This window comes from Cebus imitator, unplaced genomic scaffold, assembly GCF_001604975.1.
Source record: "Cebus imitator isolate Cc_AM_T3 unplaced genomic scaffold, Cebus_imitator-1.0 Scaffold122, whole genome shotgun sequence".
NCBI classification, from domain to species: Eukaryota; Metazoa; Chordata; class Mammalia; order Primates; family Cebidae; genus Cebus; species Cebus imitator.
Genome location: NW_016107437.1, coordinates 4,724,487 through 4,744,886, shown reverse-complemented (window position 1 = coordinate 4,744,886; position 20,400 = coordinate 4,724,487). Strand labels below are relative to the sequence as shown.

At 42.3% G+C, this 20,400-nt stretch overlaps 1 protein-coding gene and 1 long non-coding RNA gene across 3 annotated transcripts in view; both read right to left on the bottom strand.

The window, feature by feature from the left end:
• The window catches only part of ERCC4 (ERCC excision repair 4, endonuclease catalytic subunit), a 31,439-nt gene extending 26,049 nt beyond the window's left edge, over positions 1–5,390 (bottom strand). Inside the window, exons 1-2 of the mRNA XM_017540001.2 lie at positions 5,091–5,390; positions 2,914–3,094 (exon numbers count right to left, since the gene is read on the bottom strand). Coding sequence (XP_017395490.1) covers positions 2,914–3,094; positions 5,091–5,297 — 388 coding nt within the window. The 5' untranslated portion in view covers positions 5,298–5,390. The remainder of the gene's footprint in view (positions 1–2,913; positions 3,095–5,090) is intronic.
• Positions 5,391–5,824: 434 nt separating this feature from the next.
• Positions 5,825–20,400, bottom strand: part of LOC108312206 — a 20,755-nt gene continuing 6,179 nt past the window's right edge. The window contains exons 3-7 of one of the 2 annotated variants that reach the window (XR_005202071.1): positions 19,439–19,618; positions 9,299–9,350; positions 8,019–8,175; positions 7,655–7,797; positions 5,825–6,805 (exon numbers count right to left, since the gene is read on the bottom strand). This is a non-coding gene — a long non-coding RNA (uncharacterized LOC108312206). The remainder of the gene's footprint in view (positions 6,806–7,654; positions 7,798–8,018; positions 8,176–9,298; positions 9,351–19,438; positions 19,619–20,400) is intronic. The other variant, XR_005202070.1, reaches the window with a different exon arrangement.

Here is a 20,400-nt window from a genome sequence, read left to right as displayed (position 1 = left end):
CTGCCTGAGAACAGGAACACTGTAACACCAACAGGCAGAGATCGCAGAATGCTTACTATGTGCCATGAGACCAAGTATTTTACATATAGCATTTCATTTCACCCTGACGATCCAGGAGTAAGGTACTATCTTTATCACCAATGTATGGGCAATAAGCTGAGGCATAGAGAAATTAAGAAACTAGCCAGGTGCCATGGCTCATGCCTGTAATCACAGTACTTGGGAGGCTGAAGCAGGCAGATTATGAAGTCAAAAGATCAAGACCATCCCGGCCAACATGGCAAAACCCCACCTCTACTAAAAATACAAAAATTAGCTGGGCATGGCGGTGCACATCTCTCCTCCAAGCTACTCAGGAGACGGAGGCAGAAGAATGGCTTGAACCATGGAGAGTTTGCAGTGAGCTGAGATTGCACCACTGCACTCTAGCCTGGCGACAGAGCAAGACTCAGTCTCAAAAAAAAAAAAAAGAGAGAAAGAATTAAGAAACTTGTCTAAGGATACACAGCTGGTGTAAGATGAAGATAACTCAAATCCAGAAGCAGTCTAACTCATGAGTTCACCATACTGGCCCATTCACCTATCTTCAGAATTCTTCCCACCAAACAAGGGACCCTTAGTGAGCTAAATATTTGTTGAATGAATATAAAGTGGGGGCACAGCACTGGGTACACAAATCGAGCATGTAACTGAAAAATACATATATAGTTCGCAGAAAGCGTGTTCTTAGGTCTGTGTGGAGATGTCGGGATCAGTTTTGGCAATGAAGGCGTCCTCCTGTCCTGTTCTTTTGAAAGTACGATCTCACCAGATATGATATTTACACAGTTCTCCCATATGTTAGGAGTTCTGGTTAGCAGGGACTCCCAGGGTAGGCTGTGGGGGTAATAATGGGTGGTGACAGGTGAAGAAGTTAGGGCTGGGGGATTCAGCCTTTCCACCTGCACTTCATGGACTGCCCTTTGGTCAGTCCTGGAGGATGATCCCAGGGGAGGAAAGAATTTGAGGGAGTTCATTTTTGGCATTCATTTACATTCCACTCAGCCAAGCATCAGTAACAGCTCCAGCTTCATTACTGGCTCGGCTTTTATTAGAAAGTAGGAGGGAATTTGGCATTTTTAATTAGGGGCTACCAATAAGCTAGACTTCAACACTGCATAGATTCACGTTACTCTACTCTCTGCTTAATTAGGGTGCACTGTAACTGAAAGTCACAGAACATTATTGACACCTAGTGGTCGTTTCAAATACAACACAATTAAAATAAAAATTTAAAAAATAAAGTAAAACCAAGCTTATAAGAAAGCATCAAACAGTAAAAGACTTTATGATATATCAAGATTTCTGGTTATAAAAAGCTAATTTTATTTGGTACCAATTACTAAGAGTTTGTTGTGCACCAGGCACTGTACTAAGCAATCATTTTATTTCACTTAATCCTTATAACTTTAGGAGGCACTGTTTTCTTAAGAAATGAGAAAACTAGGGTTAATGACAATTAAGGAGCTTGTTTTAGAAGTGGGTGATAGCAATTCAAAATCAGGTGAGCTGATGATACTGTTTCTAACAATTACAAATGTTATAGAAGAGTAACCAAACTTCTTCAAGCTTTTTACTGTGAATTATATGAAGCATTCATTCATACATCGATTCATCAGATATTTCTGGAGGGTCATCTAGGTTCAAAGCAATATGACAGATACGGTGGGAAGTAAGATTATGAATTTCATAGTCTCTCTGCCTCCAAAGTTCACTAAAGATCACAGTGCTGTATCCATTCATCATTCATCCAACAAATATGTCTTGAGTACCTACCATGTACCAGTTATTTAGCCTGGGATGAACAGGTTCTTCCTTGTGCTTAAGTTTATCTTGTGAGTGAGACACACACACAAATATAATGTAGTGTCGTGAGCACTCTGACTTTGGAGAAATACAGTGTAATAGGAGGGCACAGAGGCACGGCCCCTACATTATCTTTGGGGACATCAGAAAACATTTTTTGAAAGGATAATGAAAATGAATCTCTTTTCTATTTAATTCTAGCTAAAATAATTTTTCCTCAAAATAAGCAAGCAACTACTTGATTTAATTTCAAATAATGCAAAAAAAATCTTAAAGAGGAAAACTAAATATTTTAAGATATATACAAAGATTATGAACATCTAAAATCTGATTAAGTTCTAAAAGTAAATGCTAATGAATTACAAGTATTTACTGAACAAGAGCTTAGAAAACAAGGAAAAGTCCATCTTACATTCAGTTACTTATTCAGGTCACAGGTATTTATTGAGCATCTACTGTGTCTAACACGCTAAAAGTTGGAAGTGCAATGTTGAGCAAAAGGATCCAGTAGTGCCCACTAGAAGGTTCTACTAGAGCATTTAGCAGAGGGGACAGACAAAAATAAAAACATATAAATTTACTCTCTCCAGTCCATCCCTCCAAGATGACAAAGAAAAGAAGGAACGACAGTTGTGCCAAAAAGGGCCGCAGCCACGTGCAGCCTATTGACTGCACAAATTGTGCCCGATTCACGCCCAAGGACAAGGTCATTAAGAAATTTGTCATTCGAAACACACTGGAGGTCACAGCAGTAAGGGACGTTTCTGAAGCGAGCATCTTCAATGCCTATGTGCTTCCCAAACTGTATGTGAAGCTACATTACTGTGTGAGCTGTGCAATTCACAGTAAAGTAGTCAGGAATCAATCTCGTAGAGCCTGCAAGGACCAAACACACCCACCCCAACATAGACCTGCAGGTGCTGCCCCATAACACCCACCAAAGCCCATATAAGGAGCACGGTCCTTCAAGACTGAAGACAAGACTATCTTCTGGAGAGAAATAAAATGGAAATTGTACTTTAAAAAAAGTATAAATTTACATACAAAGAATAAAATTTCAATTCTTACCAGTAATTAAATCTGAAGGTATTCTATCCGTTAAGAAGTCAACCACAAGTATCCTACTTGTTGCAAATATAACACCACCTTGTGTGTAAACTTCGTAGCGACTGTTGCTTGTAATTTCATTTGTCACACGGCGAGGGAGGTGTTCAACTCCTTCTATCTTCAGCTGATTGATAAAATACTCCTAAATCAAATCAAACTTGATTAGTAGGCTATTTAATACAGGGCAGTTTTTAATAGGTTGCAGATATTTAAAATAATGTGCTGTCTTTCTCTGAGATAATGAACTTAATAACAAATATACAAACTAACTTACTTCTTTTCTTTTTTTTTTAATTTGAGATGGAGTCTGGCTCTGTTGCCTCAGCTGGAGTGCAATGGCACGATCTTGGCTCACTGCAACCTCCGCCTCCTGCGTTCAAGCGATTCCCGAGTAGCTGGGACTACAGGCACATGCCACCATGTCCGGCTAATTTTTTGTATTTTTAGTAGAGATGGTACTGTGTTAGCCAGAATGGTCTTGATCTCCTGATCTTGTGATCTGCCCGCCTCGATCTCCCAAAGTGCTGGGATTACAGGCGTGAGCCACAGCACCCAGCCCTGTTACTTCTTTATAGTAACTTCAACCAACCAGTCTACATTTAATGAGGCTTTCTTGTTTTGGGGTTTACACTGAGGAATAATTGTACTTCAGTCATTCTCACCACTCAACTACAGTAACATATGCACACACACACACAACCTCAAACTTTTAGAAGCCTGGATTAAAAGATTTCTACTACCTAGAAAATACCTCCCACCAAAGCCAGATTTGTAGCCAAGTGCACTGTATGAGAAGATAACAAGGGAATGCTTTCCCAGACAATGTTTTAGACTAATAGTGCTGTCCTGATCCATCCTAGAGGGACTTCATGTCAGTGGGTTCCTTGGCTTGGTTAATTTACATTTTCAGTTCAAAACCACCTTTATTAGGCACCGTGTGTTTCCTTAGGCCCTACGCCAAACACTGGGGATACCTAGATGAATCAAACAGGGTCCCTGCCCTAGGAGAGACTGTGGTCACTCTTCTCAGCTGACATTTTTCTCCTGGCCACCTGATCTATCTAGGGGATCATCAGAGTAGTCAGACCAAGCTGTGTCCCCTCTCAACAAGCCCCAGCCCCAGGTGTGGCCCCATTTCACCTTCCTCAGTGTTTTCCATTCTCCAATATTGCAGTTAACCTTTGCCAACATCCTCAGCTTCCAGCTCCAATCTCTTTCTGACCCTATGGCCTTTTTAACACGGCCTTGGTGAATGCCCTATTTCCTGGTCCCTCCTCTTCCCTATTGGGTTTTTTCCAGTCTCATCATCTCCTTTCATGTCTTCTCATCAACCTCAGAGACCCTTCCATTCCCGCCACTGTTCCCTTTCAGGAACCGCCCTTCTGCCCCAGAAACTCCCTTGATAGGCAACTTAAGGACTCTCCCGTTATCCTATCCAGATCCTGCTTTCGACATCTCCCCTTACCCTGCAGGGACCTCCGATCGTCTCCTACTGCTCAGAGCCCCTCCAACTTTTAGTGCCCTTGCACTCCTATCAGGGACCTGCATCCTTCTGGGACCCTTCCCATCCCTCTTAGTGTTGACAGGGACTTGCCTCCTTCTCTAGCCAGCCGAACACAGCCGAGGAGAGTCGAGACTGAGACCACCGTGGGGGCAACTTCCCCTTCCATCAATCTTACTGCGCCTGCAAGTTATCAGCGACCCGCATCCCCTGGGGACCCCTCCCATTTCTCTTAGCATTCTTGAACTCTGGTCAAAGACTTGCATCCTTCTCGGGACCCCTCCCAATCCTCCCAGAGTCCCAGCACGCTATCAGGCACTTGCATCCCTCACCCTCCTTGCATTCCTGCCAGGGGGACGTGCAGCCTTCTCGGGACTCCTCCTATTCTTCTCAGTGTCCCCGCACAGTGAGCGACCGGTATACTCCTCGCGACCCCTCCCATACATCTCTGTCCCCGCAGTATGAGGGACCTGCATCCCCCTGGTGATCCCTCCCATCCTGCTCTGAGTCATCGCGTAGTGTCGGGGGTCTGAATCCCCTTCAGAGCCCCTCCATCCCTGTCAGAGGCCTCGCATCCGCTCAGGATGCCCCCCAACATTCTCGGGGTCCCCTCACTCCCGCGCCAGCGCGGCCGCACCTCCTCGGCCGACTGCGTGTTGAGCACCAGCACCAGGCAGGCTGGGTGGCAGTGCAGCCGGAGAAAGTGGTAGAGGAGCCGGTCCGCGCCGAGCCCGCGGGCGCACACTACCAGCCCGTCAGTGTCGAGCAGTTCCAGCACCAGCTGCCGTTCGTACTCCAGCAACGGGGCCATGGCCGTCGGCCGAGCCGGCAGTACCGGCTCCATGGAGGCTCTTCCGGGGCGTAGCCGAAAAGAGCCGAGTCAGAGACGAGAATAGGCCGAACTTAACCGAAGAGAGCCGAGTCCGAGAGGACGAAATCTAGCCGAACGCAGTCAAGGAGAGCCGAGACTGAGACGATCGTGGGGCGAATGCAGCCGAAGAGGAGCCGAGGCCAGGACAAGGGTGCTCTCAGAAAGCCGAAGAAAGCCGAGCTTGAGAAGGCAAGCGTCGGCCGAACTTAGCCGAAGAGGAGCCGAAGGTTCGTAGGCTCACCTGGAGAGGCTTGCGCCCCCTATCGGTGTAGCTTACAGACATCAGGCTCCTGCCACGTCTCTTTTGAGGTTCCACATCACCTGGTACCCTAGACCTAGAACGAACGCGAGCTGACAAAAAGGAAGGGGAGAGAAAGTTAGCCTAAGGAGCTTAATCCCCTGACTTCGACAGTTGAAAAAGTTAATGGTCAATATTCCAAATGCGTCTAGAGTTAGTAGCACCTGTTTCCTAGGGTGGTTTGTGGACCCTCCTTTTGCAATTGGTCCCCATCCCCCCTTTAATTTTTTTTTTTTTTTTGAGACAGAGTGTTGATATGTTGCCCAGGCTGGAGTGCAGTGCCTGTGGAATAAGCAGAATCATTTACTAACTTCAGATCCCTGTTTGCCTCCAAAAGACATTAGGTACAATAAACTATTTTTAAAAATCTCTCCTTCCACTAGAGGGACACCTCCCGCAGTGTTTGCTCTATACCTAGAAATGCCAGATCATTGAACTAGTAGAGGAATTGTTTTGTATAGAACCTCCCACCTTTATGATTAGAAAATAGAAAATACAAGTAAGCAAAAATGAAAATCACTCGATTCCATTACGTGGAAACAACCACTGTTAATATCATGAAATCTATTTCATTTAGTCCTTTTTTTCCTGTCTGTACACACATTCTCTCATCGCACAGAGTTCTTTTACCGGTATGATGTAATTAATATCCCTGATTTAACCCCCCAATTTTGTCATTAACATTTGGCAAACCTCTGAACATGATGCTTCATATTATTTTACAAAGTCCTTTTATGTGGCTGATGAGATTTCCACAATGTGGATGTATTTATTTATCTAATCGCTTATTAGAGGATGTTTAGTTTGTTTCTGCTTTTTCCCCTGCAGTATTACAAATAATATCTCACTAATTATCTTTGTATGTAAATTCAACCATGGCCTTCAGATACACGTCTAGAAATGAATAATCACTGGGATAAAGAGGAAAACATTTGTAAGGCTTTTCATTACATGCACTTTGCCACACTGCCCTCTAGAGAGCCTATACCAATTCACATTCACAGCAGCCGTTTCAAAGCGGATCCGTTCCTCTACCTCTTTACTGTTTAATCCAGTATTTTCCTTACATTTTGTCAAGATGAAAATAGCATCTAATTCCTGGATGCTGTTCAAGTGGAAAGGGATGCCTGCAGACACTTTACATACGGCGCTTCCTGCGAGGCAGATATTAATCTCGTCAGTTCTGCAAGTGAGAAAAATGGAGGTACCGGGAGGTTATATAACTTGGGCAAGGCCACGGGAGCTAGTGTATTTCTTAGATCTATTTCAGGATGTGGTAGGGAGGTACTCAACACATATTTAGGAAATGAAGATTTAAATGACAAGGCTGAAATTCAAACCTGATTCCCAAGCTGTGGTAGGCAGAATATCGGCTTCCCAAAGATGTTCACATCCTAATCCCTGGAGCGGGTCTGTTATCTTATGTGGCAAAGGGGGATTTGCAGATGTGATTATGTTCAGGTTCTGGAGATGAGGATATTATATTGATTGTCCAGGTGGGCTCAATGTAACACAAATGTGCTTATAAGAGAAAGTCAAGATCACAAAGAAAACCAATTTCATGTTTCTTTTTAAAGAGTTTACCCTCAAATTATCTATGTATACTTATGACACATTCTAATGAAAGAAAGAGGGGCCAGGTGTGGTGGCTCACGCCTGTAATCCCAGCACTTTGAGAGGCCGAGGAGGGCGGATCACAAGGTCAGGAGATTGAGACCATCCTGGCTAACACGGTGATACCCTGTCTTTACTAAAAATACACAAAATTAGCCGGGCGTGGTGGCATGTGCCTGTAATCCCAGCTACCCAGGAGGCCGAGGCAGAAGAATCACTTGAACCAGGGAGGCGGAGGTTGCAGTGAGCTGAGATCACGCCACTGCACTCCTGCCTGGGTGACAGAGTGACACACCATCTCAAAAAAAAAAAAAAAGAGAGAGAGAGACAGGTAGGAGGGTCAGATTCAGAGATGAGACGGAAAGCCGAGGTCAGAGTGATGTGGAAGGGGCACTGCACCAAGGAATGCAGCCCTTACCAAGTGAAACAGGCAAGGAAATAGATTCTCCCCGAGAGCTCCCAGGAAGACTGCAGCTCTGCTGACCCCTTTTGGACTTCTTACGCCAAAACTGGAAGATGATGAATTTGTGTTAAGCCCGTTTGATCAGATGACCTCCCCAGCTGATCGAAACAAAACAAAATTTAAAAACTATAGATAGGAATATACGGTGAAACAATCCTTTTGGAAGGCGACTGGTCAATCTACAAATAAATTTTAAATACAGGTATAGACACGTATATACATATAGTCATCTGGAGAATGTTTATGGGGCACCCAATGTGTCATGTGCTGCTCTAAGTGCTGGGAGTTTATTAGAGGGCAAAGCAGGCATAGAACTTACATTCTAGTGGGGACCTTGTATATGAAGATGTGTATTCATTATATCATTGTGTGGACTATTGTTATTTCTTGGATATTCCTCCTAAATGTCCAAGAAGAGGAGAGTAGTTAAAATTTCATCATGCGTCTCTGATAAGTAGAATATCAGCCGTGAAAACCTGTATGTGGAAAGATACTCAATATGTTTTATTGTATACTGGAAAAAGCAGTTGCAAAACAGTAATGTATAGTATGGCTCCTGTTTTTATAAAAACGAAACAGTAAGTGGTAGTTGCATGTGACTGCATAGAAAAACCCTGGAATAAAGATCTGTTGATTTTAACCACAACAATTACCTCTGGGGAGTTGAAATAAGCAGTGGGTTTTAGGGTCAGACCTTTGTACTTCAGTATATGCTTTTCTGTTCTGTTTGACTTTTTTTTTTTTTTTTAATCATGAACTTACACTGCTTTTAAAACAAAAATGAATGAAAAAACTTCCCAGCTACTGTATAAATACTTTATCAGCACTAGAAAATATAACCTTGTAAATTCTAGATTTAAATGTGTGTGGTGGGCATCATTTAATGTCAAATGTTGGTATCTAGGAAAGTAGACAAAATAAATTGTGACAGGTTGTGTCTACACATTTTACTTTTACCACTGGGTAAAAGCTTTTGATTTAAAGTGAAGAGGTTTTTTTTTTCTGAGATAGGGTCTTGCTTTGTTGCTCAGGCTGGAGTGAGTGCTGGGGTGCAATGGCACCATCTCGGCTCACTGCAAGCTCCCCTTCCCGGGTTCAAGCAATTCTCGTGCCTCAGCCTCCTGAGTAGCTGGGATTACAGTCACCCACAACTATGCCCATCTAATTCTGTATTATTAGCAGAGATGGGGCTTTGCCAAGTAGGCCAGGCTGGTCTTGAACTCTTGACCCCAAGGGATCTGCTTGCCTCGACTTCCCAAAGTGCTGGGATTACAGGCATGAACCACCACACCCAGCCTAAAGTTTGTTCTTTATTTCACTTATAATTTTTTGATGTCCTTTCTGCTTTAAATTATCTCCAATGTGGATTTTAACTATTTTATTAGAATTTAAATTTCCTCGAATTCTTTTTTTGTTTAATTTGGCTTTTTGTTCTGCATTTCTGCCTTTACCTTTATAGCTCCCTACTTTTGTTTCATAGAAGCTTCTTAATTTTATATTTATTGATATATCTATATCTACACAGATTTATATATGCAGATTATCTATATCTTCCTAGATACATTTAGATATAAACCGTTTAGACACATATAAACTTACAGTTAGCCCTCTGTGGGTCTGTATCTGTGGGTCCAACAGTGGTTTAAAAATACTGAAAAGAAAAACCAACAAAAAATAACAATATAAGAATAAAATAATTTCAGAGTGAATAAAACGTAAAAAAATTATCAATAAAAGTTCAAATAAAAGTCAACACAGTGTAACAACTATGTTGTTACATAACATTTACATTGTATTGTGTATTATAAGCAAGCTAGAGATGCTTTAAAGTGTATGGGAGGATGTGCATGGGTCATATTCAAACACTACAGCATTTTATATGAGGCACTTGAACATCAAGGAATTTGGGTATTAATATATAGGGAGGCAGGGAGTCCTGGAACCAATTCTCCGTGAATAACAAGGGACAACTGTATTTGTTATTTATCAACAAGTAATTTTAAAAAGTTTTGTCTGGGCCGGGCACGATGGCTCACGCCTGTAATCCCAGCATTTTGGGAGGTCGAGGCAAGCAGATCACTGAGGTCTCAAGTTTGAGACCAGCCTGATCAACATGGAGAAACCCTGTCTCTACTGAAAATACAAAATTAGCCGGGTGTGGTGGTGCATGCCTATAATCCCAGCTACTTGGGAGGCTAAGGCAGGAGAATCACTTGAATCCGGAAAGTGGAGGTTGAGGTGAGCTGAGATCATGCCATTGCACTCCATACTGGGCAATAAGAGCAAAACTCCATTTCAAAAAAACAAAATTTTATCTGTATATTTTAGAAAATCAGTTTTAACTTATGCTTTTTTTCCCCTGTCTTTAGAACAATGTTCTTTTTTTCTTTTGCTTTAGTACCTTTTTATAGCCCTCAAATGTGAATCATTATCTTAGGAAAGAAAATCTTTTAGTTACTTATTATTCCACCAAGATACTGCTTATAAATAATAAGATTTGTGATATTTTGTAACAACGGATTATCAGTCTCAAGTTACACAGCACTAAAAAGAAATACATTATGTGTGTTTTTGAAGTCCTACAATAAAAACAATTTAAAAATAACATCTACAGAACTTATTTGGATCTACTGAGAATAAAGTTTACCTGCAAGAGGGATTATTAAAAATTTGTATAGATAAAAAATATTTGGTAGTAATAATTTATAAAATTAGAAAAGTTAAATTTTATTTGAGGTTTTCCCAATATTCTACTTAAAATTTGATATTTAGGGGTTTAATGTAATCCATAACATTTAGGGACTGAAGAACAGAAAGCAATTTGGATATTTACACATTTGTTTAGTGAAGAGCTCTCAAGCAAAGCAATGCTTCATCACAGCTGTCCTGCCTCTGCCTACTTTTCTCTGGAACAGATAATTTTAAGCGCATCCAGCTACACAGGAGGCTGAGGCAGGAGAATCACTTGAACCCGGGAGGTGGAGGTTGCAGTGAGCTAAGATCACACTATTGCACTCCAGCCTGGGTAACAGAGTGAGACTCTGTCTCAAAAAAAAAATAAATAAATAAAAAAAAGGAAAAAACTTAAGGGCATCAGCACCAGAACTTTATAAATACACAAGTATCTGTGCTTATACAGCAGACTTAGCAAGACTTTTGTAAAAGTGGAATAACTTCATATAAGATATATAAAGAGGCAAGGCCCAGTGGCTCACGTCTGTAACCCTGGCACTTTGAAAGGCTGAGGGGGGTGAATCACCTGAGGTGAGGTGTTTGAGACCAGCCTGGCCAACATGGTGAAACCCCTTCTGTACTAAAACTTAAAAAAAAAAAAAAAAATTGGCTGGGTGTGGTGGCAGGCGCCTGTAATCTCAGCTACTTGGGAGGCTGAGGCAGGAGAACTGCTTGAACCCAGGAGGTGGAGGTTGCAGTGAGCTGAGATCAAACCACTGGACTCCAGCCTGGGCTACAAGAGTGAAACTCTGTCTCAAAAAAAAAAAAAAAAAAAAAGATGTAAAGATGTATACAGCTTTCCAAATGTTTTTTGTTTCTAAGTGTTCCTATACAGAAATATGAGAGGTGCCTATTTTTATAGTCTTAGAAGGCACACACATTTCAGGCGCTGGGAGTGAGAAACACCTGCTAGTGTGGGAAGAGCCAGAGGTACTCTATTTAGACTTCAGACCAGCTATCAATATTCGACAAGAGCACCTGTGCTGAGAATTAGTCAGTTTCTGCCCTCAGATTCCCCGCTGCCTGACTCTCACCAATGGTAACTCCCTCTTATGCTGGCATGCAGGCTGGGCATGCTGAATTTAATAAATTTAAGTACTGAATGTAATATTTATACATCTGGAGGAATTCTGCCAATATGCACTAGATGACAGTGAGCCAGAAGTCCCTCTGAATCCACTGCTTGGCATGGCTCAGTATATACAGTGGCTGCGTTCTCTAGGGAACAGAACATGGCCTTTAGACATGCAGACCTGGACTGAGGTCCAGCATTGCCCAGAATAACCACTCGGCCTGGTAAGTCACAAAGCCCATCATTTATTAAATAAAGTGTCTTAGGTGGCTGGGTGTTCATGCCTATAATTCCAGCACTTTGGGAGGCCAAGGTAGATGGATCACTTGAAGTCAGGAGTTCAAGACCAGCCTGGCCAACATAGTGAAACCATGTCTCTACCAAAAAATACAAAAATTAGCCCAGCATGGTGGTTTTCACCATAGTCCCAGCTACTTAGGAGGCTGAGGTGGGTGAATTGTTTGAACCCTGTGGTGGGTAGAGGTTGCAGTGAGCTGAGATTGCACCACTGCACTTCAGCCTGGGTGACAGAATGAGACACTCTCTCAAAAGAAAAAAAACCAAAACCCAATTGTCTTAGGTCATACCCTAGAAGCAGAGCCTGAGGTTTCCTGTGTGTATCAGGCGAGGTTCAATCAGAGAAGCAGATTTACAAGGAGTAATAGGGAATAAGAGATTTATTACAGCGTTGTGACCAAACACAATCATGAGAGATGGTTGAATTGTTTATGGTCATTGATTCCGTGTCTGGTGCTGGGCCTGAAGTCAGCATGGCAGGCAGAGAGGAAGGAATGATGGGTGTACAACAGAGGAGGGGAGGAAGAACTGAATACTATGGGGATGAGCTGGAACTCACGCTGGTTTCTTAACCACTTGCATGCCTCTGACTCCCGTGACGTGGAGTCTCTTGTAGGGGAAGGTGGTGCCTGTCGTCATGGGTTTTAGATAATCACCTTGGCCAGGAAGTGGAGATGCTGAAGGAGGAGAAACTGAAAGGGAAGAGGCTGAAGTGGGAGGGCTGGCAGGAGCCGGAGTAGCTGGAAATAAATCTTAATGTCAAGTATTGAACAAAAGAACTGACATTCAAAAAGGAAAAGTTTCTCAGCAAGGCAAATTTACTTCTGCAGAAGGATGCTTCTTGCATACAGAGCAGTGGCAAGAGCACACCGAACAAAGGAAAGCAGGGGTTCTTACTTCCTAACACAGTTCCTGTTTCTGTGTCCTTCCACTATAGGTTGGGGTCAGACCCCACAATCTAAACTGATCCTGATTGGCTAGATTTAACATTATTCCTAATTAAGGGAGGGATGTTGGGTACAGGGTTAGAATAGGACAAAGAACTATGAAGTTAACTGTTCGTACCTAATGACTTAAAGCAGGGCAGTGTGGGTCGGTTCCAAGCTTGGCACGTCAGGCAAGAAACATTACTTATAGAATAGAACAAAGGACAAGGGAGTTAAACCTTTTGAAGAGCAACTGTTTGTTCCTAACACTGTGGACCTGGTCACCACCCCTCATCAACCAATGACAATACAGGTAAGCCTGGGAACCAATGACAATACAGGTGAGCTGCAACACTGCGTGCTCCTCATCTGCCTTTTGGTGCTGCTTCACTCTTGCCCTCCCCATTGGATGCTAAATTCTCCTGTGGCCAAACCTAATCCAGAACTGTATAGGGAAGAGAATTCTGGGTTATGTGGTTCTAGCTTAGTTAAGTGGACATAGTGAGATAAGAGGCAAGACTCAACTCTGTAGGTGGGACTCAGACACTGGACCAAATTGAGGACTAGCTAAAACAGGGAATGAGTGGAAGCAGCTTTCCAAAGATATGTCCACCAGTGTGCCATGTCGGTGTACCATTGCCATGGCAACATCCAAAAGTTACTGCCCTTTTCCATGGTAACAACCTGGTGACCTAGAATTACCACCCTTGTCCTGCAAATTCCTGCATAAACTGCCCCTTAATTTTCATATAATTAAAAGTCAGTATAAATATGACTACAGAACTAGGTGTTCTGGGCACACTGCCTATGGGGTAGCCCTGCTCAGCAAGGAGCGGTTCCTCTGCTGCTGATGTGCACTGCCACTTCAATAAAAGCTGCTGTCTAATACCGCTGGCTTGCCCTTGAACTCTGTCCTGGGTGAAGCCAAGAAGCCTCGTGGGCTAAGCCCTGATTTGGGGCTTGCCTGTCTTGCATCAATAGTGCAAATCACGGCCAGGCACAGTGACTCATGTCTGTAATACCAGCACTTTGGGAGGCTGTGGCAGGTGGATCATGAGGTCAGCAGTTCAAGACCAGCTTGGCCAAGATAGCGAAACCTGGTTTCTACTAGAAATACAAAAATTAGCCAGGTGTGAGGGCAGGCACCTGTAATCCCAGCAACTCAGGAGCCTGAGGCAGAGGTTTCAGTGAGTTGAGATCATGCCACTGCACTCCAGCCTGGGCAACAGAATGAGACTCTGTCTCAAAAAAAAAAAAAAAAAAAAGTGCAAATCACTGTGCTGTGCAAGTGATTTAGGAAGGGAGGGATCTCAGAAAAACTAGTACGGAAGTGGGAGAAGTAGGACAAAAAAGGGAAAGAAGCCAAGCAACGTGTGATTTTGGGCAAAGCCTAGGCTGATTCCACAGGGGCATAAGGGGTCGAAGTTACCCCTCAGAGTTATCCTGCCTGGAGGCAAAGGAGCTGGGCTCTTATAAACTTGCACTGTCATTTATTTTCTACTGGCCCAGGGGTGGGGAATAAATTCGCAGGCACATTTTGTTCTCTGCAAATACAGGCACAGCAGCTCCTATGTAGGAGTGGCAGGGGCAGGTTTTAGGAAGCCAAAGCCAGCTGCAGCCAAGCTAGCTAAGGATCATGGACACTTGGTCTGGTTTTATACCCTGGCTATTGTGAATAGTGCTACAGTAAACATGGGAATGCAGAGGTCTCTTTGACGAAATAATTTCAGATCTTTTGGGTAAATATCCAGAAATGGGATTGCTGAATCATATGGCACTTTTATTCTCAGTTGTTTGAGGATCTCCCTACAGTTTTCCATATGGCTATATGAATTTACATTTCTACCAATAGTGTACAAGGGTTCTCTTTTCCCCACATCCTTGCTAACACTTGTTACCTTTTGTCTTTTTGATAATAGCCATTTTGACAGGTGTGAGATGATCTCATTGTGGTTTTAATTTGCCTTTCCCTAGTGACTAGTGATGTGAGCATTTTTCTTTTTTGAGATGGAGTCTCACTCTGGCCCAGGCTGGAGTGCAGTGGCGCGATCTTAGCTCACTGCAGCCTCCGACTCCTGGGTTCAAGTGATTCTCCTGTCTCAGACTCCTGAGTAGGTAGGACTACCGGCATGTGCCACCATGCCCAGCTAATTTTTGTATTTTTAGTAGAGATGGGGTTTCCCCATGTTGGACAGTGTGGTCTCGATCTCCTGACCTCGTAATCTGCCCACCTTGGCCTCCCAAACTGCTGGGATTATAGGCACGAGCCACAGCGCCCAGCTGAGCTTTTTTTTTTCATATATCTGTTGGCCATTTGTATGTCTTCTCTTGAGAAATGCCTCAAAAGAAGACATACAAATGGCCAACCAATATATGAAAGGCTGCTTACCCATTATTTATTTAGTTTTAGTTTTTGAGACAGGGTCTTGCTCTGTCATCCAGGCTGGAGTGGAGTGGCATGATCACGGCTCAATAAAGCCTCAATCTCCTGGGCTCAAGTGATCCTCCCACCTCAGTCTCCCAGGAAGCTGGGATTGCAGGTGCATGCCACCAAGCCCAGTTAATTTTTGTATTTTTTGTAGAGGTGGGATTTCACAATGTTGTCCAGGCTGACCTTTAACTCCTGGGTTCAAGTGATCTGCCTATCTTGGCCTCCCAAAGTGTTGGGATTATAGACATGAGCCACCGTGCTCAGCCTTGCTCATTTTTCAATTTTGTTTGTTTGCTTTCTTGCTGTTGACTTGTTTAAGCATTTTCTATATTTCAGATATTAACTCCTTATTGGATGTATGGCTTGCAGATATTTCCTTTTAATCCATAGGTTGTCTCTGCATATTGTTAATTGTTTGCTTTGCTGTGCAGAAACTATTCTGTTTGACGTAATTTGATTTGCCTATTTTTGCTTTTGTTGCCTGTGCTCTTGGGGTCAAATCAAAAAAGTCATTACCTAGAGCAATGCTATATAGTTTTTCTCCTATATTTTCTTCTAGTAGTTTTACAGTTTCTGGTCTTATATTTAAGTCTCATCCATTTTGAGTTGATTTTTGTATATGGATATGAGATAAGGGTCCAATTTAAGTTTTTATATGTGGATGTCTTATTTTCCCAATGTGATTTATTAAAGAAATAATCCTTTTCCCATTGTGTATCCATGGCATCTTTGTTGAAAATTAATTGACTATACATGCATAGGTTCATTTCTGGGCTCTCTATTCTGTTCCACTGGTTGGTATATCTATTTTTTATTTATTTTTGTCAGTCCCATGCTGTTTTGATTACTACAGCTTTGTGGCATGGTTTGAAATCATATAGTGTGGTAACTTTAGCTTCATTCTTTTTGCTCATTATTGCCTTGGCTGTTCAGAGATTTTTTTTTTTTTTTTTTGAATTCCTAGCCCAATAATTCCACCATCCCCGACATATTTAAGTCTGGTTCCCAGGCTTTCTTTTTTTTTTTGTTTTTTTTTTTTTTTTGGTGTTCATCATGGAATTAAATTAATGTAATCCATGTAGAGCATTCAGCAAAGTTCCTGACAGACTAAGTACTCAACAAATGGTGGCTCTATCTAACTGTAATATTGGAAACTGAGGCTCATAACTGAGGGTTATGTAAGTTGATAACCTTTACCCAGTAAGTCAGGACTCAACCTCCTAGTCTAGGGCTCTTTCTAAAATTGTTCTGCCTCCCCAGATACTCCCCAGCTATTCACTTACTATCCATTTACTACACTGCTACTTTTGACTTGCTAATATTTTATGAAGGATTTTTACATTTGTTTTCCTAAGTGAAGTATGATTCGCATTTTCTTTCATGTGCTATGTTTATTTGAATTGGACGTCAAGATTACAATAATTTTGCAAGAGGAGTCAGGTAGCTTTTTATTTTTACTGTTGAAGAAGAAGTCTATTGTTTAAGGATCTGGGATAACTTGTCTGTCAAACTCTATGCGCCTGGGGCTTTTTTCTCTTTTTTTTCTTTCTCTTGTGATAGACCTTTGGCTACTATTGAAATTCCTTTTATGGTAATTAGTTTCTAAGTTTTAAAGTTTGTCTTGGGCCACATTCAATAAATACATCTGGAAACTGCATTTCATTTAGGATTTAAAATTTAGTAGCACGTAAAGTCCACTGTAATTTCTTTTGATTTTTAAATTACAGCAACGCCCATTGGCATGTCATCATTTACACAGCTAATATTGTTTACTTGTCACTTCTTTCTTTGTTTTTCTGAATCACAATTGCTGAAATTGGTGTTTTTTAGGTGTCTTTTCAAAGACCCAGCCTGTGTCTTTGTAGGTCAATCCTAGCACTTTTTCTGTTTAATTTCTATTTTTATTTTTTCTCAATGATCTTTGGCTCTGTTTTGTTGTTCTTTTTCTAAGTTCTTCAGGTGAATGTGAATGTTTAGTTCACTCTTTTCTCAATTTTTAAATTTGCAATTCTAGCGTATTAACGTACATGGTTATAAACGTCCATCCAGACACCACTTTGTCTATATCACACATAGTGCTTTCACTGTCATTTGGTTCTAAATGTTTTGTAGTTGCTACTTTGATTTCTTGTTTAACCCATTAAACAGAAAGAGTGTTTTTAGGTCTTTTTTTTTTCTTTGAGACAGAGTCTTGCTGTGTCACCCAGGCTGGAGTGCGGTGGCATGATTTTGGCTCCTGAGTTTGCGCCGTTGCACTCCAGCCTGGATGACAGAGCAACCTTTGCTTCCCGGGTTCAAGAAAGTTTTTCCTGCCTCAATCTTCTGAGTAGCTGGGATTACAGGCATGTACCACCACACCCGGCTGATTTTTGTATTTTTAGTAGAGATAGGGTTTTACCATATTGCCCAGGAGGCTGGTCTCGAACTCCTGACCTCAGGTGATCCGCCTCCTTCAGCCTCTCAAAGTGCTGGGATTTACAGGCATGAGCCACCTCTGTACATTTAGAAACCTAAAAACACTATGACCAGCAGTGTTTTTAGGTTTCTAAATGTATAGAGGCTGGATAATGTTTTTTGAGTAGATTTATAATTTTATTATAGTGTCATCAATATGAGATCAAATTTTATGAAATTTATTCAGACTCCCTTTGTGGCTTAAACACAAGGGCATTTTTGTGGATATATCTTTTATGTGTATTTGAAAAGAATGTATAAACTGTTGGGCTTTGAAAAAAAATCTTTCATGCCTTGACAAGAATTTTCAGTTTCTGAGTGTGGTGTGTTACAGTCCGTTCTGATTGTGGCTGAAAGTACAGATAAGCAGAGTCAACAGATCTGCAAAAATATGTGAATGGCAAAACCCCAATGATTCCTCACTTAAGAAGAATGTGAAAGCCTTGGACTTTTGTGCTGGTGGTTGTAGCACTGCCAGGTGTCTTGATTCCACATAGTGACATTTTCTTGGCTGAGAAGCCCATGCATTATTCAGAGAGAAGGACATGTCTATGCTAGCGAGACACAAGCTGATTGGATGGAGGCCTTTGGACAGTCAGCTACTATTTCTTTTGCTCGCAAGAACAGGCGTTTGCTCTGCTCACTTTTCTGTGGATAAATGAAACCTCTGGTGGCAGACTTCCATAATTCTAGCCTTGTCTATTGGCAGCCTTTCCTGGGTATTTTGCTGGGCACTCACTCATTTCTATTAATTTTGGGACCAATCTGCTTCCCACTTCTACTCCAGCCGGTTTCAGTTGAATGACTTGTTTTATTTTCCTCTCCAAACTCTGTGCTTGCTAAAGTCCAATCTATTGAACATTTGCAAGTATTGTTACCTCTATGCACATTTTAAGATATAATTTGTGGGCCAGGCGTGGTGGCTCCTGCCTGTAATCCCAGCACTTGGGAAGCCGATGTGGGCTGATCAGTTGAGGCCAAGAGTTCAAGACCAGCCTGGTCAACATGATGAAACTCCATCTCTAGTAAAATATGAAAAAGTTAGCTGAACATGGTTGTAGGTGCCTGTAGTCCTGGCTACTTAGGAGGGTGAGGCAGTAGAATCTCTTGAACCTGGGAGGCAGAGGTTGCAGTGAGCCAAGATTGTGCCACTGCATTCCAGCCTGGGTGACAGAGTCAGAATCCATCTCAAAAATAAAACAAAGTAAAATAAAATAAAATTTGTAAAAATTCCAGTATGCTGGGGTTGCATTCATGTTCTTAAATCAGGCTCTGCAGTTCACTATTGCCATGTTCATTAGTAAGTGGATTTTAAAAAGCATTTTAAATAATATTAAAGTACTAATATTTTAATGTTTTTATTTAAAGTGTACAATTTGATAAGTTTTGACATATGTGTACATTTTGAATTCATCACCAAAACTCATGAACCTAGGCAATACCCTCCAAATGTGTCCTTGTGCCCTTGTAATTTCTCTCCATGTGAGTGCCTGACACTGGTCCCTCTAATTCTTCAGGCTGGTTCTTCGCCGGCTTTGGGCTAACCCTAACATGCACACATCTACCAGTACACAGCTACATTCCCAGGGAGCCACCCCAGCCTTCTCTCCCAGGCAAGGCTCTTTCCTAAGGTACGTTTTCTGCCTTGGTCTTCCCTAATTTGCAATTCCATCTCCTCGACACAGGGAGTCTCCCGGGCTCTCCACCCCTGGAAACTAGTTAGAAAGCTAGAGCAGTCACAGGCTGGGCTCACCTTGTTTCCCACCACGAGATCGCCATCCTTCATTGTCTGAAGTCTACTGCCTTGAAACTGACATTTCACATACCTTGTGCATATTTTTGTTGTTTCAGGTGTGAGGGTGAATCTGGTCCCTTTTCCTCCATATTGGCTGGAAGCAGAAGTCCCAGTGGATGTTTCTGAGCCCCTGATCTGTGCCAGGCACTGCTGTAAGCACTGAGTATTCAAAGATGAACAAAATGTTGTGGCCCCAGTCTTTTAAAATTTGCTATCAAGAGAAGAAGACAACAAGTAAATAAATACACAAAATTATTATTATTTTTGAGATGGAGTCTTGCTTTGTCACCCAGGCTGGAGTGCAATGGCATGATCTCAGCTCACTGAAACCTCTGCTTCCCAGGTTCAAGCGATTCTCCTGCCTCAGCCTCCTAAGTAGCTGAGATTATAGGTGCATGCCACCATGCCTGGCTAAATTTTGTATTTTTCACAGAGTGGGGTTTTACCATGTTGGCCAGGCTGGACTTGAACTCTTGACCTCAAGTGATCCACCCACCTTCGCCTCCCAAAGTGCTAGGATTACAGGCGTGAGCCACTGTGCTCTCTTTAAGTCTCTATGAGACTTAAATATAAGACCAGAAACTGTAACTACTACAAGAAAATGTAGGAGAGGCTGGGCACGATGGTTCGTGCCTGTAATCCCTTTGGGAGGCCAAGGTGGGCAGATCACAAGGTTTGTGACCAGCCAAGCCAATATGGTGAAACCCTGTCTCAACTAAAAATACAAAAAATTAGCTGGGCGTGGTGGCGCACACCTGTAATCCCAGCTACTCGGGAGGCTTAGGCAGGAGAACTGCTTGAATCTGGGAGGTGGAGTTTGCAGTGGGCTGAGATTGTATCACTGTACTCCAGCCTGGTGACAGAGCGAGACTCTGTCTCAATACACAAAATTATTACAGATGGTCATGCACGCTAAGAAGTAACCATGGACCAACATGAGAATAACGGAGACAGGAGTTGCTGCACACTAACAGTTTAAGTAAAGTCTGAAGC